This window comes from Sinohyriopsis cumingii, chromosome 1 (assembly GCF_028554795.1).
Source record: "Sinohyriopsis cumingii isolate HCF-2022 chromosome 1, ASM2855479v2, whole genome shotgun sequence".
Classification (NCBI taxonomy): domain Eukaryota; kingdom Metazoa; phylum Mollusca; class Bivalvia; order Unionida; family Unionidae; genus Sinohyriopsis; species Sinohyriopsis cumingii.
Genome location: NC_142961.1, coordinates 93,193,871 through 93,218,719, shown reverse-complemented (window position 1 = coordinate 93,218,719; position 24,849 = coordinate 93,193,871). Strand labels below are relative to the sequence as shown.

Sequence of the window (24,849 nt, the reverse complement as noted above, 5' to 3'; positions counted from 1 at the left end):
TTAGAGAGCCTACTGATAAAAGAGGAAGTGTTGATAAAATTAACCTGCTTCACTATTGATATAATAGTCACAGAAACTTTGAGTGGGATGCCAGCACCCAGGCAAGATTTTAATCAGAGAGGGCCAGTAAACATAAAACACTTATTCAACAAATGAGAAAAGATTTAGTGTATTTGAGAAATTACATAAAGTTCAGACTGAAAACAACTGCACTGAAAATCATAGGCTGATTCACAGTCTCAGAAAGGAATACATATACATAATACATTCACATATGCTAATAAGTAACTAAAGCATATGGGTTTTTTGTTTTGTTTTTTGTTCTTTAATTCAAAATTGTTCCAAAAGTTGGATTTGGCCAGGTTATCTTTCAAAACATTCCATTTGGCCATGGTTTTTGCATACATGACACATGTCATAGATGTTATTAAATTGTATTTATTCTTGATTGGATCTTAATGTTTTGATAAACATTCTCCTAATTGCTTTTGATCATGAATTGCTCTTCATTCTTATTTCTTTTTAGCCACATTGTTGAAATGTTCATGAATTCATCCTCATGTCATTAACTTTGTTTATGAGGGTAATTCAGGTTTTAGGAGTTGTACATACATGTACATGTATTTAACTTTACTGCTACTGGTATACTTAGAAAGGAATCCTCTCCAGACATTCATTGCCTGGCATAGAGATGCGTAACATAAAACAACTGAAAACTGTTGCAGCAAGCAACAGGACCATTTTGACTCTTCCATTGTATTCATTTGTTCTTCACTCGTTCATTCATTCATTGCTTCATCAATCAATCAATCAGTGTGTATCCCCCTTTCTCCCTTTTTCCACATTTCTACATTTAAGAAAATTTGGTGACTTGATGTCCATGATTTTGACCACCAACTCTACATGCTTTATTGAACCAGTGAATCATATAACATTTGTGGAAGGGTGGGGTAGATTTCATCCTTTGTGTAATCATGTTAAATGTGAATTAATTGACATTCAAATTGAAATACAACCCCTGGCAATCGTAGGGGTGTAATTGAGGCAGGCAATGGGAGTTTGGAAGAATAACTGAAATTTCCATGCTGAAAATGCTGGATTACAGCAGATTTGAGATTTATCTTCAGAAGTGTAACTGTTTATGAGAGAGGGATATTTTCTATTATGCAGGAAAGAAAATCGTCCATTACAATATTGTAATAGAAACTGGACAGTTTTTTTTCTTCTTCTTTATCAAATTGGATTTAATCCTTATTTTATTCTATTTCAGCTCTTCCTCACCAAACAGCTGTGATACATTCAGCACTTTTAAACCACCAAACATATTACCAGACTCTGTCTGAACCTGGCATCATCAAACCAGTTGAAAATTCTCCCAAATCAGACCACCTAATACATTCAGATGGAACACACACTCTGAAGGCAGCTGATGGAGATCAAATATTTCTAGACAATCAAAACGTAGATTTGAAAGACAATTTATTGAAAAAATCAAAACAAAAAACATTTGATAAAGATGGTACACTTTTAAAAAGTGGACATTTTGATCAAAAGACAGACGTGGTACTTTCAGAGGATAATTACTCTGAACAAGATGTAAAAATTAAGAGTTTTGATTATAAACAAGGTCCAAATCTTGAATACATGGATCTGAAGAAGAATTCCATGGACTTGAAAAAATTAGTTCCGGACTATTGGACAGAACAAATTTACAAGGAGAAAACTGACAATTTGAAGCACAAGAATTTCAAAGATTTAGATAAGTGCAAAAGTTACACATGTGAGCACAACGGAAGCTGCGTATTAGATGGTGGCCTTGCAAGATGTGATTGCCCATTTGGAACAAATGGAGAAAAATGTGAAAAAGGTTTGATTGATTGATTGATTGATTGATGTCTTGCCTGTATAAGCATATGAGGTATAATATGAAAGTGACAAAACAATACATATTGCTTAATACATGTCAGAATAATTTGTTGTACTAGTAGAAGTGAGGTTTCAGGAGAAATTTATTCTGTGGAAAAATCAACTTGCTAATAATGTTAATAAAAAAAGGACACATCACATCATGGCCAAAATACTGTGATTACTGATGAATTGTTATAGCCTTAGAAAGACTGGCAAGATGTAGATATTCTCTATCTGGCAGTGCTGATGAATTGCTGTAGCCTTAGTAAGAGTGCTGATGAATTGTTGTAGCCTTAGTAAGACTGGCAAGATGTAGATATTCTCTATCTGGCAGTGCTGATGAATTGTTGTAGCCTTAGTAAGAGTGCTGATGAATTGTTGTAGCCTTAGTAAGACTGGCAAGATGTAGATATTCTCTATCTGGCAGTGCTGATGAATTGTTGTAGCCTTAATAAGAGTGCTGATGAATTGTTATAGCTTAGTAAGACTGGCAAGATGTAGCTGTTCTTTTTCTGGCAGTGCAGTCAGATTTGTGTTCTATCTTAAGCAAAACTCTATGGGATTTAGTTCAGTTGGTTGTTTTAATTCTTTATTTGGAACTAATTGGGATTTTGACAATTTTGATTGTTATTTTCTGAATGTTGTACATCACAAAATTATCATATTATAATAATAATAATAATAATAATAATAATAAAGACATTATTTTGAGAAGGTGACTCAATTAGTTAGAAATAAGAAACTAATCTACCTTGCGGCCTTCTGCTATGTACATATAAGATACAAGCTTATAATGATGTTCACACACAATTGCTACATTGCTGCAGAAATGAAAATGAACCACAGGAGGTTTGGTGCAACTTGTAGATGTATGTTAATAAGTCTACCATTTTTTATGATTTCATCCATCTAATACACCTGCTGAGGATGGAAGAGATGCATGGAGCTGATTTAATATCATGTGGAATGTTATTCCAAACAATTTCATCTGAAAATTGAAAGCATTTTTTTGAATAGCTCCTTTACTTTGGCTTGGGTACTTTAAAATTTTGCCCTTTTAATGATCTTAGATTTTGGGTACTGTACCAGTAGATTATCTTTCCAGGAAAATAGTGTTTAGGTAAGTGTTGGCACATTTTGTAAACACCTTTTTCGTCATTTTGGCCTATCTCAAACATATTCTTTCATGTATGGGTAATAATTTGAATGTAAGCATTGCAGTTTGAACATTTCTGTTTGCTGATCAACAATTATTTTACATGCCCTTTCCTGGAGTCTGGAAATATTTCTCGTATTTATAGCTGTTGTGTTCCTCCAAATTATATTACAGTAGTAGAGATGCAGTTGAATGTAACTTTAGTGAAAAGTAATGCTCTAATGTAATGGAAGTTAAGGCCTTGATTTTCTTTAGGAGCCAAAGATAAGAATTTAATTTCTTTGAAATATAATCTGTATCATGAGACATTTGCAAAGTTATTATCTACAAATAATCCAAGAATTCTGTCTAAACACATAATTTTCAGATCAGTGTTATCATAGAGAACATACAGTGCATCAGGTTGCAATCTTGCTCTTTTTTTGAGGGTAGGAGATTATCTAGTCCTGTTTTCAGGGGTTTGGTCAGCCATCAATGACAATATGTGTGCCCGTTTTCTTTCACCAGCTGAAACTTTTAAGCTCAGTTAAGGGAAGAGGTACACATCCATCAGTGATGTTTCATTGACATAGTGTTACTGTTGGTAGATGAGCCCAGGAGTTTTTCCACAAAGGAGTGACCTCTCTCCTCTAAACAGTTAATATATTATGTCTTCACACTTGGCTCTTCTCAAACGATCAGTCAGGATCATTTTCAAAGGTAGGTTGACAACTTCATCATCCAGAGTAGGATGCAATCTGCAACCATTGTATGCTATGCAAAGTGGACAGTCTTCTGTGCAACACATGTTGATCCTAGCAGTCCTCCTTTGAGTGCAATTGCAGCTTTTCTTCTCTTCCTTTCAAGGAAAGATGGTGTTCAGTGTCCACTGTTAAAGTCTATAACACAACCTTTTCTAACAGTTTTAAGTTCTCTAGTGTCTGACATATGGATGGACACTCATCTTTCTGATTTCATTACTCACACTGGGTATTGTCATTCCTGCCATGACACTGTGTATCATGCAAAAACATCAATATTTTACTCAAAAATCACTTGACATGGTCATGTTTTGAAAAACACAATTTATAGTAATCTTCATGCCCATTTTAATATGCCCATAACACGTAGCATATATAAACAATGAACAGTCCTGCTTAGTGGTCATGTAAAGCTATCATCGGAACAGCTTAATATACAACAATTAAAAAGACAGAGAGTTCAGGTATAAACAATCACAATTTCATGTATTTCTTAACTAGCCATCAGTAGCTTTGGCAGTGTGTTAAATCCTTTGATGACATCAATCTTTGGCACATAACATTGGAGACATTTTTTCATTGGACCATATCGCAGGCATGTCCTACCCAAGTCCCAAGGGGCTGCATATGGACCAGTCCTTCACATTGTGTAGACTGTGATCATGTAGGCAGTTCTTTTAAATACATGCATTTTAATTAATTTGCATAATTAGTGGGAATTGTTCTTGCTCATGTGGCCCACAACCTAAAGCATGTTATCAGTTTTGTCCCCCAGGCAAGAAATGTTTGGAGGCCCTGTCTTATAGTGATGGCACAACATGTGACCAAACCATCTATCAGCTTACAGTAGTCAGTATTCCTTCCATTATGTATCACTGCTATAACAGTGTAGGTGGGGGGCAGGGGCAACATGGGGATATATCCCTGGGACCCAGGCCCATAAGGGGGCAGGACCTTGGCCAAACAACGCTTTTTAATTTTTATAAAAGAAAACTTTTGTTTGAACAAGAACTAGGAGAGGCCTGGGTATTTCTTACCCCAGGGCCCTTGTTCACTTTCTATGGCCCTGGTAGGGGGTGAACTAATTTAAGTTATATAATAACTACCTGCTATTGTTTCAATGATTCACTACACTCACCCTGCTCTCATGTCCTGTAATCTCAGTCTAACTCAGAAGAGGATGGTATATTGGCTGTGACTAAGGAGTCAGATTGGGTTTTATGTTCTTCCTACTTTGGGGACCCAAGTGGCCAAGTGGTTTAAAGCGCTCACCGTTATGGATCACTGCCATCTCACCTCTGTCTGCATGAGTTCAAGTCTCGGATTCGGACATTGTGGGCATGTGAGAAAGCTTGCTTGTAGCTTCTCGTGGGTCATTGGTTCTTGCTGAGGTTTTAACGGGTTCTTCCTCCACCATTTATACTGGCTGCTATATATAGCCTATCTTGTGCTGAAAAATGGTGTTAAACCATACAACACCTACAACAACTTCCCTAATTTAGGCCATCTACTACTGTCTTCACTGCTCCGGTGGCCTAGTGGTTAGAGTGTCCACCTCAGATGCGGGAAGTCGTGGGTTCGATCCCCGGCAGAGTCATACCAATTTAGACTTACAAAAATGGTACTAACTGCTGCCTCACTTGGCACTCGGCATTAAGAGGTTAGTGTTAGGACTGGTCGGCCTGGTGTCATGATAATGTGACTGGGTGAGACATCATGCTACATGTCTGCGGCATGATGCCACAGTGCTAGACATCATTATAACCTGTCAAACTGCCGACATTTTAGTGATATGACTTAATTTCTTTTAAAGCTACGTAAAAAAATCCAAATCACACACACTTATTGTCTTCCCTTGAGTGCAATATTGGATGAGGGAACAATTAACTTGGAGGTGGGACTCAAGCTCAGGAAAGAAAAGCAATTCAGTAATAGCTGCTAAGTATTACATAATTAAAACTAATTCTTCTTATAAATACATTTTTCAAATGTTATTTGCAGCTTCATCTAAAAGCTACTAGACAGTTTTGCAAATGATTTTACAATGTTCATACTGCATCACGGCTTTTCGAATTTGTTCAGTTGATGTTGAGCCATTCTCCAATATGGCCACTGTTCCTAAAATCAGAAAAACCTTTCAAACAATTTTTAAAAAAAAGAAAAAGCTGCTCAATAAAATTGGAACAATTTTGACAGAAAGCATCCTGGAAAAAGGTCTTTCTTATTTGGTCATCTGATGATGACTCACCCCAAAAATGTCCAGCATTACTAAAAGTATGAAAATGTTAAGTTATGTCTTCTGTAAAAGATCTTGACTGATTTTAATAGGAAGCATCCTGGCTTTCAGTTTGTTTAGAAATGATGTCCAAGTGCCATTAAATATGGTCTCTGTTACAAAAATAGAAATGATGTCTAAGTGCCATTAAACATGGCCTCTGTTAAAAAAAAAAAAAAACAAACATTAAACAATTTTTTAAATATCCTCATCAGAATTTTACAAAATTTGACTGAAAGTGAAAAAGTAATATATATATATATATATATATATGGATTTTGATTTGTAAAATAAATTCAAATCAGCCATCAATTATAGCCACCATTACTGCACTGCATAATTTTGACCAAATTTGACAGAAAACCTTCTGACCTTAAGAAAGATGAGTTCATGTGATGCAGATTCACAATTGCATATGGTCACAATTGCTAAATCTTTTAAATTCTTTACATGACATTTTCTAAATCACCATTCAACTTGACAGAGAGTATTCTTACAAGAATGGCTTTTAAGTTTAGACAAAAAATGTGTTCCCAGTCAGCCAGTTATCCCTGTTATTTTATTTCAACTAGAGAAACCTTGAAATGGTTCTTTTCTTAACATTTGAAGTTAACAATGCTGACCCAGATTTCTTGGCCAACTGACATCAGGCTGTTAGGCAGATTAGCCAGGTGAGCAATCTCAGACACACTTAATCCTCTTCTTTAATTGAATTATATTGATGATGATAATAGCATTTGTTGTTGTTATTATTATTATTATTATTATTATTACATGTATTATTAGTATTATTATTATTATTATTATTATTATTATTATTTCCAGTTACAGAAGTTAGATACCCAAAATTCTATGGAAATAGCTACCTTGCTCTTCCTGTGCTGAAAAATGCTTACAAGGACTTGGAAATTTTCATGGAATTCAAACCCACTGCAAACTTTGGCATTCTGCTTTTCTCCTCGGAGTTTGAAAATGCCAAGGCAGACTTTTTCTCTCTTGCCTTGATTGATGGATTTGCTGAGTTTAGGTAAGCTGTAGATACTGTTTGCATGTTGAAAAAGATGAAGCTTTTGACTTTAATGAACTAGAGCTTTAAAGTGAATAACACCGTGGCCTTTCGCCATGACTTTGTTCAGTGGAGCCACAAGAGCAAAGTCATTTTACGTTATGGCAGGTTTAGGATAATTCCTCAGTTATCCCCAGAATGGGATCCAGGACTGCACCATACTGAGGTGCTTTATTAAGAGTTATCACTGAAAGCACCAGAGTATAAGCAAGACGAAAGATTTCACTGCATGCATGTACACTCACAATTCTAGTTCATTTCATGCTGCATCACCAATGATATCCACAGGTGTAGCTCACTGAATTTTTAGTTAAGCATCATTAAAAGTAACTCATTCATTTTGCACATGCAGTATTTCAACACTGTTCCAGTCAACATTGAGTGGAACACATCAAACATTTGTGATTTGTTAACATCATATTGTTTGATGCCCGCATAACCAGTGTAAGAGTAGATTTGTTTAGTAAGGAGTGATCAGCCTTCCTATTTGACAATAGTCATAGTTAGCTCCCTTTGAATTCTTTGCAGTATCAAATATTGAATATGTCAGATGACATTTACATAAACCAGTATTTTTCAGCATGTATTAAATGAATATTGTTGCAGTTTTGCACTGTATGTAAAATTGAACTCAGTTTAAATCATTAATGAAAAAGATTTGGTCATTTTCACTACATTTCAAGACACGCCATGAAATTTCAGGGAGAAACATGCGGGTATCATTTTTACCACACTGTGCAGATTGAACTATAGATTTATATCTATACAATTTAAATGTAATTTATATTTATATGTACTGAATAACCATTCTGCACATGATATTTATAAACTAAAATGTAAAATATATTCCATTGCTTTTCCATTTTGACCTCTATCTCATAGCTTGATCCATTTGGGCAGTTCCTTGCAGGTAAGGACTGCTGCATGGGCAAATGTTAGTTGAGTATGTGCATGTGTCTTGATGAGCCCAGCAAGTATGTATTACATGGTTATAGGGTGTAGCTCTTGATAATTTTCAAGCCATGACCCAGGGACTGAGGGATTGAGTTCCTTGAGAAGGTTAGGATAGACCCCTTGACCCAGCTTTTTATGTTTAAAGTTGTCTTCTTAAGCCTTGTAAGTGTGGGATATATGGTCATACATACGGTAGGGGTTCTTGATAGTTTCCAAGTTGTGACCCGAGGACTGAGTCTGTTGGGGTAATGATTGACAACATGTCAAAGTCACTTGGATCTATAAATTTACATTTTCATGCTAAGTTGATGTATGTATACATATATATATCGTAATACCTGCATGTCTAAACATCCTCTGAACCAAGATAAATTGTTCACATCAGCAGATGAGGGGGTTGCTGAATTTTTTTGTGTGTGCATACATGTGAAATTTGTAAGAGGTGACATGTTGTTACTGAGTAGGATTTGCACATTGAAAAACTAAACAATTATAATTTTGGTTAAATAAAGACAAAACTAGTCCAAAGTGCCCTTGTGTGTTGACAAATTACATTTGGTAGTACAAATCATGTGTTAAGAACTGTAGATGCATATGAAAAATCCATGAATTCAAGTGTAGGTCACATGTTAGAAAACTCATATATCAGTCACATCACTTTAGAAAACACAAGTATATTAAAAATAATGGTAGTCCTCATTTGATCGATATCCCATTGTCAGCAAACATGTATTACTAAACAATTAACTATGATATCCATTGTCACCACTAAGAGGTGGCTGTATACTTGTTCTTTACATCTTACATGTACATAAATTGGCCTAGATTTTGGTTTGCCTGAAACAGCTATAATCTTGCTGAAGCTGTCATAGGGAAATGGAAACCTGTGAGCAATATAAAAAATTTGACAAATATCCTTGTGAGATGCCCTACTTTCAGTTAACTAGATGGCCAGATATCTAAAGCTTTAATAGATTCAGAATTTAATATGCATTTTATGCTGTTGTTGGTAGTGATCATAAGCATAAAAGTTACTTTTTTCTGCAAAAAAACCCCCCAACGTTTCACACCACAACATTGTGTACCAATAACTCTGGAAAATGCAGAATTGATCAGATTTTAGTTAGGTGCTAACTTACTTTGATGAAAGGTGCATTGTTTTTAGCGAAGATTGTAGCTGACTTGCTGTGATGAAAGGTGCATTGTTTTTATCGAAATTGTAGCATGCTTGCTGTGATGAAAGGTGCATTGTTTTTATTGAAGATTGTAGCTGGCTTGCTGTGATGAAGGGTGCATGTTATTGAAGTTGCTGCAAAAGGCCAACTTTTTGGAGAACATAAAAAATGCCCATTTGCTATGATGGCAGCATCATGAAATAATTGTAGTACAAAGTACAGGTCAGACTTGGCAGCTTGTCGATGTAAAACATGATTTGTTCCGTTTGGGTCCTTGTGCTTCTATCAACATATGTTTCTTTTTTAATCTCAACATCAACATAAGCATGAAAATTTGGTAGTAACAATAGACCAGGGGCCTGGGACTTTGCATTTTGTCAACGTAAGTGATGTCGATATAAGTAGATAGGACTAGTTATAAGGTTGTGATCTTAATCCTTTTTTTTGCTATGAGCCAGTGGCCATGTTATTTGTGTTGGGAAAGACCTGTGGGGTCCAGTCTGATGTCTGTTGATGACTCATGCCAGTCATGAGATGTGTAAGACAGAACTCACAAGTATTTTAATTTATGTAAACTTTGCCAATAACCCCACCAACTATAGGGGTAAAATTCCAAAACTGTTGACACAATGAACACCTGTGTGACCATCATAGTCTAGAGTATCATATGTCTAGCTATTACGGTTTGGGAAGAGGGCATGCACAAAATCAGCCATGTACAGACAATCACAATATTCCTGAGCATGAGGTACAATCACTCTGTCCCAGTGCATGAGGTACAATCACTCTGTCCCAGTGCTTGAGGTACAATCACTCTGTCCCTGTGCATGAGGTACAATCACTGTCCCTGTGCATGAGGTACAATCACTCTGTCCCCGTGCATGAGGTACAATCAAAATATCCCTGTGCATGAGCTGCAGACAATCATAATAGTCCCTGTGCATGAGGTACAATAACAATAGTTCCTGTGCATGAGGTAAAGACAGTCACAATGTCCCTGTACATGAGGTACAGACAATCACAATATCCCTGTGCATGAGGTACAGACAGTCATAATAGTACCTGTGCATGAGGTACAGTCACAATAGTCCCTGTGCATGAGGTACAATCAGTATGTCCATGTGCATGAGGTACACTCAAAATATCCATGTGCATGAGGTACAGACAATCACATTATCCATGTGCATTAGGTACAAACAGTCAAAGTATCCAGGTGCATTAGGTACAGACAATCACAATATCCATGTACATGAGCTACAGATGATCACAATAGTCCCTGTACATGAGGTACAATAATAGTCCCTGTGTATGAGGTACAATAACAGTAGCCCCTGTGCAGTAGGTTTAGACAGTTACAATGTCCCTGTGATTGAGGTACAGACAATCACAGTATACCTGTGCATGAGGCACAGACAATCACATATCCCAGTGCATTAGGTACAGACAATCACAATTTCCCTGTGCATTAGGTACAGACAGTCACAATTTCCCTGTGCATTAGGTACAGACAGTCACAATGTCCCTGTGTATGGGGTACAATCACAAATATCCCTGTGCATTATGTACAGGCAATCACAATTTCCCTGTGCATTAGGTACAATCACAGTGTCCCTTTGCATTAGGTACAGACAGTCACAATAGTTCTGTGCATTATGTAGAAACAATTACAGTGGCCCTGTACATTATTAGGTACAGGCAGTTGCAATATCCAGATGCATTAGATATAGACAATCACAATATCCCTGTGCATTAGGTACAGACAGTCACAATATCCCTGTGCATTAGGTACAGTCACAATATCCAGGTGCATTAGGTACAGACAATCGCAAAATCCCTGTACATTAGATACAAATCATCACAAAATCCCTGTACATTAGATACAATCACAAAATCCCTGTACATTAGGTACAGACAACCACAAAATCTCTATACATTAGATACAGACAATCACAAAATCCCTATACATTAGATACAGACAGTCACAAAATCCCAGTACAGTCGAACCCACTTATCTCGACCTCGGTTAACTCGCCAACCCTATTAAGTCGACGTTTTTGAAGTGGAACCGCCAAATTCTCTCTTTGTCTTAGCATTTTCTCATTGGTTATGTCGATTCTTTTATGTCGCCGAACCCTAATATCTCAAGCACAAAAGAGGGCCAAATTTGCCACTTAACGTCGGTTATGTCGATCCCCATGACCAGTCGCCGGCTTTTGAAAATGTTAGTTATCGATGCCACTTCACCATCTCACTACCGTATTTTCGCGTATATAAGACGCGTCTTATACAAAGTTTTACGTACCCCTCACCCAGGGTGCGTCTTATATTAGTGGGCGTCTTATCTAAGTATTTTTTAACACGAACGAACAGTACAGTGTGTGATATTGAAGGACGATTATTGCGGTCGATATTCACGTTTCACGATTTTCATTCCTAGTTGTAAAAACAATTGGGTAAGTGTTCAGTAATTACCATGTGTACCAATCCAATGCAGGGCCTGGGATCGTCCTGGGCTTCGCCAATATCGCAAATTGCGATTTTTTTCCTTTATTGGCGACAAAAATGTCCCATCTGGCGATTTTTTTGGCGACAGACTTTTTGGTTATTTAATTTGTACAAACAATCATGGATTATGACTGGATAAATTAAAAGGGAGAACGAAAGGAAGCCACAAACTTGACTAAGCAATGCATTGGAATCAATCAGTACACAAATGATCCTTTGTTTGTATCGACATCCCCATCTTAGCAGTGCATTGTTACATCATAATCTGCTTATGCTGACATCTGGGCCGAGTACTGTATGCTGTGACAGTCAATCCAATAAAATGATCGTGCTTGGTTCACTGCGCATGTGCTGAGTTCACGTAGCACGTGATCACGGTCTGTATGGTCGTTCACTCCAATGACAGTTCATTCACTCTTGTTGATCTTGTCTGAAGGATAACATGCTGTAGCTATTCTGTTTATTTTAAAGAAACCATAGTAACCACGTGTACGATACTTTTCAGAGCTGTGTCAGAGTGAAATGACTCGCGAATTTAATTTTGACACTGGTTAGCTTTTTGTAAAAACGAACTACACCCCGCACGTTTTTTGTGATTTTGTGAGCGATCTTTGTGTTTGCAATGTTGGAGAATATAATAAAGGTTTGTATCGAGAATCGACGGTGGTTTGTATTGTATACTGGTAAATCTCTGCTGTTAGTTGGTGCACATATGCCTTTTGTTGTTAGCAAACATGTATGTACATTTTTATAGCATGCTGATCGCTTCATCAAACAAATCGTGGCAACGCTGTTGTATAAAAAAACCTCCAAAAACACGTGCATGTACATTCTCATTTATTAACGCACATCATGTACATAAAGAAATTTCAAGACTTGTTAATATATTGCCGCCATACTGGTTAACGTTTATCTCGATCATCGGTTATCTCGATGCTTTTTGGCAAACCCCTAGGCCGGCGACATAACCGGGTTCAACTGTACATTAGATTACAATCACAAAATCCCTATACCTTAGATTTAGACAATCACAAAATCCCTGAACATTAGGTACAGACAATCACAAAATCCCTATACATTAGATACAGACAATCACAAAATCCCTATACATTAGATACAGACAATCACACAATCCCTGTACATTAGATTACAATCACAAAATCCCTGTACATTAGATACAGACAATCACAAAATCCCAGAACATTAGGGACAGACAATCACAAAATCCCTATACATTAGATACAATCAAAAAATCCCTATACATTAGATACAGACAATCACACAATCCCTGTACATTAGATTACAATCACAAAATCCCTGTGTATTAGATACAGACAATCATAAAATCCCTATACATTAGATACAGACAGTCACAAAATCCCTGTACATTAGATTACAATCACAAAATCCCTATACATTAGATACAGACAATCACAATATCCAGGTTCATTAGGTACAATCACAAAATCCCTGTACATTAGATATGGACAATCACAGAATCCAGGTTCATTAGGTACATCATAATATCCAGGTACATTAGGTACAATCACAAAATCCCTATACATTAGATACAGACAATCACAGAATCCCTGTACATTAGATTACAATCACAAAATCCATCTTCATTAGGTACAGTCACAATATCCAGGTTCATTAGGTACAGACAATCACAGAATCCCTGTACATTAGGTACAGACAATCACAATTTCACTGTGCATTAGGTTCAAACAATTATATAATCCCTGTACATTAGATACAGACAATCACATAATCCCTGTGCATTGGGTACAGACAATCACATAATCCCTGTGCATTAGGTACAATCACAGTTTCCCTGTATATTAGGTACAGACAATCACAATATCCAGGTGCATTAGTTACATACAATCACAATATCCAGGTGTATTAGGTACATACAATCACAATATCCAGGTGCATTAGATACAGGCAATCACATTATCCAGGTGCATTAGGGACAATCACAGTATCCAGGTGCATTAGGTACAGTCACAATATTTATGTGCATTAGGTACAGACAATCACAATAGCTCTGTGCATTAGGTACAATCACAATATCCAGGTGCATTAGGTACAGATAATCACAATATTCATGTGCATTAGGTACAGTCACAAAATCTAGGTGCGTTAGGTACAGACAATCACAATATCCAGGTGCATTAGGTACAGACAATCACAATAGACCGCTCCGGTGGCCTAGTGGTTAGAGTGTCCACCTCGGATGCGGGAGGTTGTGGGTTTGATCACCGGCTGAGTCATACCAGAGACTTACAAAATGGTACTAACAGCTGCCTTGCTTGACGCTCAGCATTATGAGGTTAGTGTTAGGACTGTTCAGCCTGGTGTCATGATAATGTGACTGGGTGGGACATCATGCTACATGTCTGCGGCATGATGCACCAAGTTAAAGACATCATAATAAACTGTCATATCACATACACAAACAATCACAATAGCCCTGTGCATTAGGTACAGACAATCACAATATCCAGGTGCATTAGGTACAGACATTCACAATATCCAGGTGCATTAGGTACAGACAATCACAATATCCCTGTGCCTGACTTACATACATTTACAATAACCCTGTGCATAAAAAGCATGGGGAATACAAATTTTGAAGTAATCTATAAAAACATATTTCATAGTACAAGTAACTTTGTATGCAAGTAACACATTATAAAAAACTCAAAGAGTAAGCTTTCGATTTAATAAAGTTCAAAATGTGTTTGCATGCAAATTATAGGCAATTCATAGTTGTCAGACTTCAAATTTAGGCGTAATGTGAATGTTTTATATAACTAGATTTGCCTGCCAAATGATGTAAATAGTAGTTCATATAGAATTAAAGCTTTCAGTCACCCAGTCTACACCCCTTTGTAACAGAGTCATTGAAAATAAAAGTAAATGCAGAATTGTATCTAATCATTTTACCTTTAATATCTGTTGCTCAGGATTTTCTCTAATACGTCTATTAAAACCAGACAACTTTCCCTTCCATACATTTAACCCATGAATCTAGTACAGGTTGGGCAAAAGGGGAGACTGAGGATTGTGAATGCAAATCATACCTGCAGTGATTGCAAAAAAAAGTAAGGCATAGTAGTCTCAGTTATGTCCATTATCATGCATAATGTTCTTTGTAGCATATAATTTTCTCTCCAGCCTTCCATGACAAAGTTTGTATTTCTTCACCCCACTCAACTTGGAGGATTTTAATGAAACTTCATTGATTAGATATATGGCTGGTACAGATGTGCAATAAAGTTTAAAATTTTTCCATTGACCCATTTACAAAAAAAAATTCTCAAAAAATTATCAGGGGATGTGGAAGTTTGGTTGCGGTCAAACTGTCAATCGTAGCCACACATCGGAAAACCTCTGTATGCAGGTTCACCATTAAGACTTTGATTTTTGAACAAATACCAACCATTTATAATAATTATTATTATTATTATTATTATTATTATTATTATTATTATTATTATTATTATTATTACTAGTAGTAGTTGTATATTAGGTTTAGTACACTTTTCAACAAAATCATAAAATACATGTACATGTTGTTCCTTGCCAAACTTAGTTGCACACAAGATTACTATGACCTACAGTGCTGTTATTTTCTTCAATCCATTTTATAAATTAAAACATTATTGACTCTCAAAAACATGATTTTAGTTTTCTGCATCATGACAAAACACTAATGTCACTGTTAATTGATTGCTTACATGTGTTTATGAAACAGTACTGACTCCTTGTTCAGCCAAAAATAAAGTTTAAAAACAGCTCTAAACACTGTAAATATCTGAAGTAACCTGCTCAGTTCACCAAGATTAAAAGACAATCCACTTTTGAGAAGCCTCTGATGAATAGGGAATGAAAAGTTGCTTTCTGTGACATACATCAGTGACACATGAACCATAACTAGGCCCGATTTTGCAGACAAATTTTGTAAATACTTAATGACCCCTGAGCCTACTTAAAAGGGATGTAACTCATATCTCTCCTGGTGCATTAATTTTTTTCTCCATTTGAAATAGCTTTACTTAGAAATCTTAAATAATAATTGACATATATCATCCTAATAATGGGAGAAGTTAAGAAAATAAATATATAATTTATTGAAACATAAAGTGAAGTACGCTAATATTCAGTGAAACAGAAGAAGATGGCAAACATTGCCTGTCACACAGGCACAAAAGTTTCTTCCCGTTTCTGCTATGACAATGCAGTTACCTTTTCCACCATCGCTGCAGAAAATGAATTACTTCGGGCCCCTCGTTTAAACATTACAACTGCCTCACTAAACGGGAATGATTATATTTGGCTTTGGATAATTGGCGTTGATCAGGAATGGTGAGAAGAAATGTTTCCTCTCATTTTTTTACAAATATTTTTTGTTTCAGGTTTGACTGTGGGACTGGCACTGGTGTAATTCGCAGTGAGCAGCACGTCCTAGTGGGCAACTGGAATACAGTCCATGTTACAAGATCTGAAAATAAAGCATCTCTTTGGCTTAATGATATGGGACCAGTTCATGGATTTTCCAAGGTTTGTTTCAAGCACTTAAAAATTATTTTATAATAAATAAAATTAAAGCATTTGATTAAATTTGGTGTTTTACAGTACATCACCACAAGTAATGGTTGTTTTTAGGGCAGAGACACTTGGAGTTAAGTCCCTTGCCCAAGAACACATTATGGTAACCAACCCAGGCTGATCCATATGTAACATTCAAACCTACACCCTTTCATTTATAAGAAAAATTAATATTAATCATTTAAAGAAATATTTGTCACCAGGATATGATGTTCTATTATTATGGTAACACTGTTCTTTGGTTTAGTGGAGGTGGTACCACTGATAGTATGATTCATGTCTTTAAGCAGTGAGTAAAGGTCAACATGTGTTTAATTTGGAATAGGAAGGCACGTCAGTGAATTGTTTGTTAAACCTTTTAAAGATGACAAAAGAATGGCTCTTGTTTGTATGGCAGTGACTAATGAACATCTCTAACAAAGGGAAAAGGATCACTAAATCTAAGGAGTGAGAAGCATTGCTGTAACATGTATAATCAAAATAGATATAGCATTACAATCATCCTTTTGAGAGCATCAGCTCCAGGAAAAGAGACTGAAAATAATCAGAAAGAAAGAGAAATGCTTAAATCAATGACAAGCCAGTGGCAGCGTTCATTACCCTCACCCTACTCACCAACACACAGATCTACCTCTCTGACATTCTAATGGGTTTGTTTTTAGACTTTCTGCTAAATACATTATTTAACTTTATATGTACCATATATACTCATTTATAATACAAGTCCAACTGCAAGGTGCACAGACCCAGTTCTGCCATCGCATACTGTGATCTGGGTCTGTGCAGTTTGGTAGGAGTAATTAGTAGAACAAACAACATAGACCCTAAATCTACAGGAGCATCATGCTATGGAAGATCTAGATCATTGTTGTTTTCAGTTTGACTTGACTTATAAGTGAGTATATTGGATACATTTGTCAGGGCAATATATGATGCATGATCATATCATGATCAAAGATATTATTCTTGCCTGCATACATCAGTGCTGAACATGGAGTTTTTAGATCATTTGCCCAGTGGCACAAGTTCTGACAGAACCTAGTTGCCCTGACTAATTCATTACTTTTCCAGGCTTTTTGGGGGCAATCAAAATTTTTGAAAGAAAAGAAATAATAAATTTTTTTACTGATACATTTGGGAGTTAATAATGAAGTCACATTTAAAAGAAATGTTAACAAAACTACATGTAGAATACAACAAGCTCAGATTTCAGAAAACTATACCTGGATCGACATACATTTCAGTGCAGAAACAAAAATGTAAGCATGTTGAAATTATTGTAAAATAAAAATAACTGATACATAGATATTTGTGGAATTGAAATGAAAATGAAACCAAAATATAATTAAAGGGTTAAATATTTGACTATAACATCCTGAAGAGAACAGTCAGTAATCTTCATGAAATTCCAGCCATAAGTAATTCTTACCATTTTGACAGAAAATATGTTCTGTATTTGAAATTTCTCTACCTTTTCCTTTTTCCCCAACACTGAGTCGTATGCTTTATGGTGAAAACCCACCTGAAAAAAACAACAATGGAAAATTTTCACTTGTGTCTGACATTTTTGAAAAGTCCAACAATTGTCTAACTAAGTGTTATAAAAGGTTGACTGAGGTTTGACCGACAGTGAATAATAGAGCTACTTTCACACTTGGACTGCAAAATCTGTTGGTTTAGATTATGGATCTTGATTGAAATAGCAAGTTTAAAAAGTGTAATGCTATAATTATGTTTAATGCTAATTATATCATATGTCCAACTGGCAAGTGTCTGTTGGAAATGGGATGGACACAGTTAACTGATTTATGATATTGTGTACTGTGTATTATGTTTACAGTATAAATTGAGATCATGTAAAGAATACTGGCAGACTTTCTTGTAGAGTAAAGAATGGGAAAAAGTGTTGTAATGATTATGAAGAACATAGCAACAAAATGGCGTGTAATACAACTTTGCTTTATAACATCATTTGAACCACAGTTTCTGAAAACATTTCCCCTTACTATTTTAATCGGTATAACCTGAAATTCACTTACCTGGTCAGATAGGCTTTCACTTGCATCAACATTAATTTCATCTGCATAGGGCAATCAGGCAGCCATTAATGTCAAGCTTTATGCTTGTTAAAAACTTGCAGAGTCCATAAAAGGTCCTACAAAAACATCTCAACAAGTGGATATGAATAACGGTTATGATCAAAAGCATGCATTATCTCATCATATAGGAATATTGCCAGTGTCATTATATTATGTAACCTAAATTTGATACCTAATTTAATGTTCATATTAACAAATATTACATTATGCATGATGTCAAAGCAAGACCTGACTATGGTTGCAGCTGAAGTCTCTGCCTGAAAAGTTGAAGCTAAATGTGACCTGCTCATATCTTTTCTTTCTTGTACTGGACTCCTTGTTGATGAGACTGCATGTATCAGGTAGTGAGACTAATTGAATTAATGAAAGAGTCAACTGAATGACAATGGTTATATTAGTTTTGTTTTGGGTTCAACACCATTTTGCAGCACATGATAGTGGCCAGTATAACTGGTGCAGGAAGAACCCAGGAAAACCCAGGTAAGAACCACCAACCCAGTAGAAGCTACTGGCAAGCTTTCTCGCATATACACATTGGCCAAGCCGGAGACTCAAACTCAAGTGGACACAGGTGAGATGGCAGTGATCAGTAAAGGTGAGCACTTTAGACCACTGAGACACCCTGGGCACAATCTTTTTCATGGCTTGGCTAGTAAAAACAAGTAATGCAGCTTGATAGAGAAAAGGGTAATTAATTATTCTTCCATTGTTCACATTATTCATTTAGTTAAGGTATAAACATGAAATTCATCCTGAGGTGTCATTTAAGTTTATCTTAACCATTTTGTCATATCATTAACCTGTCATTTGACAACAGATGTAATAACTACACCAAAACAAGAAAAGGAAGGAATTGATTGCAAATCTGTATTAGTTTTCTTTCACTTTGATGGGAATAGATATAACTGTTTATCAGGCATTGGTGGAATTAAAGTTAAGAATCTGTGTTAAAGAAATTTGAAAGTTGTGTGTCATGTAGTACATAATAGCATGAGATACCATGTTCCATGGAAACATCATTTCATAAAACTTTTCACTGTCTTAAATCCTCAGTTTTATTTTTCCAGGGCAATTTTACCAGGATCACATTAAGACAGCACCTGTATATGGGTGGGTATGACAAGATGTCACTGATTCATGACAGACTGGGTACAGGAAAGGGATTTGTTGGCTGTATGGAGCAGTTGATTATTAATGACCATATGTACGACATAAGGGGGGATAATGGAATCATAGGGGATACACAGTTTGGACTCAATGTTGGTAAGTTGCACAGTATTACATGGCAGAAATTGTTTTCTTTGCCTGACCTTCATTGACACAATACAGATATCACTTTTCAACATCAACTGATTGCATCAAAATTTGGTTGTGATGTCAACATTATTATGATTTGGTGTTACAGATTTTAATAATTATGAGAAAGTCAGCTTTTCCTTATTGACATGACTTTCATTATAGCATGATTCCATGGTACTGCTTATGGACCCCAGGATCAAAATCAAGGCTTGAATTTGGTCTTTCAGATGTACAACAACATGGGTTGACAAGGAATAACATGAATCTTTGCAATTCTTATTAACAGTTAGTCTTACATCCAACTTGCATGCTTTTGAGATTAATAAATCTGTAAGTCATATGCATGATTTAGGGAGTATAAAAGCTTGGAATTTTGTTTTTGTTCTGCGAGGTTTATATGGTGATTTTCTGGGAATCAGGCTGGCTGAATCACATTTTAATTTGTGTAGGTATTTGGGGATGGGTTGGAAAATGCAGGAGTTGTCTTGCCTCACATATCATGATGAACTTGATTAAAGTAAATTTAAAATGTCACATGTGTTACAAGTAAAGATATTGTATTAAATCCTTAAAAACTGACCCAAGGGACAAATCTAAACAAAAACAATTGTGGCTAATTAAATCACTACCATATACACACTTGGCTGTTGAAAAAGTTTACAAATTTATACATGTTTCTGGCATTGACCCCAGGTCTGCCTGTATCCCCAAGGACTTGGACTTTTGGTCATAGATAGGAAATTATTGAGACCATATATATGTAACCATATATAGACTTACTGGAAAGTGAATAACAAATTCCTTCATGCAGCTCACTTTGATTCCATGGTCCAGACAAGTGATTTGACCACTGGGTCCTAACTTGCTTAAAACTATATTTTCACTTACTAGGCATGAGAATACAAATTTATTCTTGCAACTGAAACTGGCCGTATGGTCCATCTATTCTCCCAGGAACTTAGCCCCTGGTCATAGCTTAAAAACTTGTCAAGATCCCCACCCAATAACCATATAGGCATGATAAGACAAATACACATACACAGCTGACATTTGCCCCTGGCACAGCTTTTACCCACATTAACCTACCCAAAAGGCTGAAACTTTAGACTTGAAGCCAAACAGTAAAGAGCAGGGATAAGTGAAGTCTCAGGAAGAGGGGTCTGCTCAGGGGACAAGGCAGTGATTGTTTCTCATCTTATATTATTTTATATATTAGAGTTTTAGATAGAAGTTTTGCAATGCCTTGAGTTTTGGTGATGGTGGGGACATGGTTGAAGTCAGTATTTTGTGAATTTAGTATGGTAATTTTACTTTTGATGTTTTTGATATGCTTAAAATGAGTGCATGTACAAGAACTGTGAGAAGAGGCAACTTCTACATCTTCTAAATAATGGTACATTTTTAAGACATTAGAAGCCACGACGTTTGCTTATGTTAGTTACAGATACTGATCCCCTGTGAGCTATGGGATGTAGAATAGGTCCAATACACACAGCTGTATGCATTGTGAAAGGCAAAGGCAAACATTTTCATTGGGTTGTGTCCATTAATGATTTTCCAGCAGAGGTCTTGGTCTTCTTTCTAAAGAGTGGTTTGTATAAAAAATAATTGGACTTTGTTATGTAAGCATTTTATCCTTCTTTAACTTTATCTTTTTTGTATGTGAGCTTTTTTCAAAGTACCTAAACTTAATTATGATAGTTTTGCCATGACTTTGCTGATGTGTATTGAAACCCTGTGATAATTTAGTTGCTGAGTAACACTTTTATACTGTCTTTCTTGTAACTGATATGTAACTTGTAAGTTGATGTTTTGTTCTAGATAGTGATGTCATGACCAAAATGATACATTTATCTTAGTTTTTGTGGTTTTCATTTATGCTAAGATCATGTGGGTTATATAATTTGTGAGCAGTTTGTAAAATGAATTCATTATCTCATCAGTGTTACCAAATGGACAAGACATATCATATTTGTCTGATGATAAGGCCATGCTCAATGATAATCCCCCCTCACAAACCCACCACCACAACTCTCATCACAATTTGCTTTCAGTATTGGCAGATATTGTCAGATGATATATTGTTAGATAATAATGCAAGTCCCAACAATTTTAGAGATTGATTATGTTGGGTTCTAAGTTTTATCATGGGAGAAATATCGTTTGAATTGATTAAGCTGGTCCCCTGGTTTTATCACTTATTCAGTGGCATTTGAGATGGCAGTGCTGATGATGTTTTGTTTTTAAGAGTTAAAAATTAGATGAGGAATACATCATAATAAATATTTACATAAAATACTATTGTCTGATTATAAAGGATATTATTATTTTTTTAACAACAATCCCATTCTTTTTGACAAATTTATTAGGCTGCATCTGGTCTAATGATGGGGAAAAATATGGTACTGACAACTTTGGTACCATGACTTTGTATCCAGTCTTGAGATAACTAATCAGTTTGTCAAAATTTCTTGTTATACTTGAGACTGGTGGAGCAGAATTTCAGAATGTCTTAAAAAAGACAGTTCTCTTCCATTATACAAATGAAAACTTGGACTTTTCATTCATCACTATATATCTCAATTGCTTCACAGCAATGCACTTGAAATGTTTAGCTCTACTTTCATGGATCAGAAGAGCCTCTGCAATAGCCTGTCATTTGCTGTTCATTGTATTATTGCCACTATCCATATCACAAGAATGGTGGCATAGCCATGTAAAAAAAAAATCTAGTTATCACTACCCTTATCACAAGAGTGGTCGCATAACCATGTAAAAAATCTAGTTATCACTACCCCTATCACAAGAATGGTGGATAACCATGTAAAATGTCTAGTTATCACTACCTCTTTCACAAGAATGGTGGCATAACCATGTAAAAAATCTAGTAATCACTACCTTTATCACAAGAATGGTGGCATAACCATGTAAAAGATCTAGTTATCACTACCTCTATCACAAGAATGGTGGCATAACCATGTAAAAAATCTAGTTATCACTATCCCTATCACAAGAATGGTGGCATAGCCATTTTGAAAAATCTTGTTATCACTACCCTTTTCATATAAATTGTGGCATAGACATGGATTTTCAATAAACTATAGCTCACCATCAGCATACATGTGCATTGAGGAGGTCTAATAACAGACCTAATTGATTTTGGCTTCAAAATGTCTACAGTAACTGCGGCATTTTTATACTTTATTGAACTTATTCATTCATAAGCAAGTGAATTTTAACTTTGCATTGAGTTGCAATAAAATAAGTTAATTTTTAGCTCTATGACATTGAGTTCCAGTTTTTTGCTGTATTTAGTTGTGTGCTTGATTACACAAATAAACATAAATTTATTGGTTTGTGGATAAATCTGAAGAAACCTTAAGTGACACCACTTAATTAACTTGTTTTTCTTTTCATTTTATTTTGCTTCAAGAATAATATAGATTTAACCAAACTTAGCTTATTGGAATGTTTTGACTTTGGCTGAGATAGGTTGGATGATATTCTTATTGATATCAGGGTTGAGGTCAAATGCCATGACAAAATATTTCACACTGCACTCAACAGATACCTTGTGAACATGTTAACTCAAACACATACAATATGTTTGGTACCAAATGCTATGTTGGAGTTTCTCAAAAATATCAGATGGTTTTACTACTCATCAGTTACAAAGAATGAAACAACAAATAAAATGGACTTATCTTAGATTCCTGGAAACCCTTTTGTGGTAGTAGAGTACCAGTCCATTTAACAGACTATTGTTCAAGGACGATTGTTTCTTCTTCAGGGGAATGCAGTGAAGGTGTATGTAATTATGTGACATGTCAAAATGGAGGGACATGTATGATCAAGTCAGCTGACAGCTATGTCTGTCTTTGTCCTCTTGGAACAGGTGGAGAAAACTGCCAGCACAGTAAGTCCCAGTAACAAAAAACCCCAACAGTGAATTCAAAGGGAGAAGGGAATGTCATATATATACATACATTCATACATATATATATATATATATATATATATATAATATATATATATACACACACACACACACACACACACACACACATACATACATACATACATACATATATACACACACACACACACCCCTCTCCCTCGATAACTCGCTCACAACGGGGTCCACAAACATAACTGCACTGTAAGTGATACACCGCACTGTAAGTGAGACGCGAGTTACCAAGGGACCTCCAAAAATTGAAAAAAAATTGCTTTGACATCAAGAAAAACGGGGGGGGGGGGCGGGGGGGGCATTAGGGAACTGGGCTGTTTAATGACTGAATCCTCATTTTACAACCACATCAGTAATAATTTTTAATAATTCGATTTTCAAATGAAGTTGTTCATTATTCTGTTTAAATATTTAAATAACATTTTTTTCTCAAAATATCCAGCATATGAAAGATCGTTCCACCTGGTTTGAACAATTATCACGTGTACGCGAAAAATCTGTGTATTACGTTATGTCACTGCTTTTTGTTTTCTTGATGAGTCTGGTTCCCATAGTGGTATTTAATAGTATCTTGCCAAATCAGTAGTCCACATATTTGGAAACGAGACTAACTGTTGATAACTCACCAAACAAGATTCCTTTTTTTTCAACAACACACAACATTTATTTCATGACACGTCTATGTCGAAACTCAATTTTTTTATTGTTCAATTAGTACAATGTTAATGTCGTGATTTCTTTGGAAGTAATAATGAAATTTCTTGTCATCCCTGAGGATATCTCTAAATGCCAGTTCAAGAATTCTCTGAAACTCGCTTGCCCACAATGGTCCATATCTGTGAAATCAAGCTCTTTATTTTACGAAGTATTCTTTTCTCTTTGCTGCCTTGTTAACTTTAATCACAGTTATGAAAGAGTCGGTTAATATAAGGTAGTTTCTGTTACATACACAATAACATTTATTACAGTGTTCGATTGATCAAATGAAGTGAGTTCACCTGACATACGACCAAGGCTACTAGATTTTAAGTTAGTTCGATTTTTGTGCCTTTTAACTTTTCTTTTATTCCACCTCCTTTTTTTTG

At 35.7% G+C, this 24,849-nt stretch overlaps 1 protein-coding gene across 1 annotated transcript in view; it reads left to right on the top strand.

Annotated features, from left to right (window-relative positions):
- Positions 1–24,849, top strand: part of LOC149807358 (pikachurin-like) — a 185,328-nt gene that overhangs the window by 98,380 nt on the left and 62,099 nt on the right. The window contains exons 3-7 of the mRNA XM_089965835.1: positions 1,271–1,867; positions 6,905–7,106; positions 16,204–16,348; positions 19,563–19,758; positions 23,585–23,710. Of these exons, the coding sequence (XP_089821961.1) occupies positions 1,271–1,867; positions 6,905–7,106; positions 16,204–16,348; positions 19,563–19,758; positions 23,585–23,710 (1,266 nt within the window). The remainder of the gene's footprint in view (positions 1–1,270; positions 1,868–6,904; positions 7,107–16,203; positions 16,349–19,562; positions 19,759–23,584; positions 23,711–24,849) is intronic.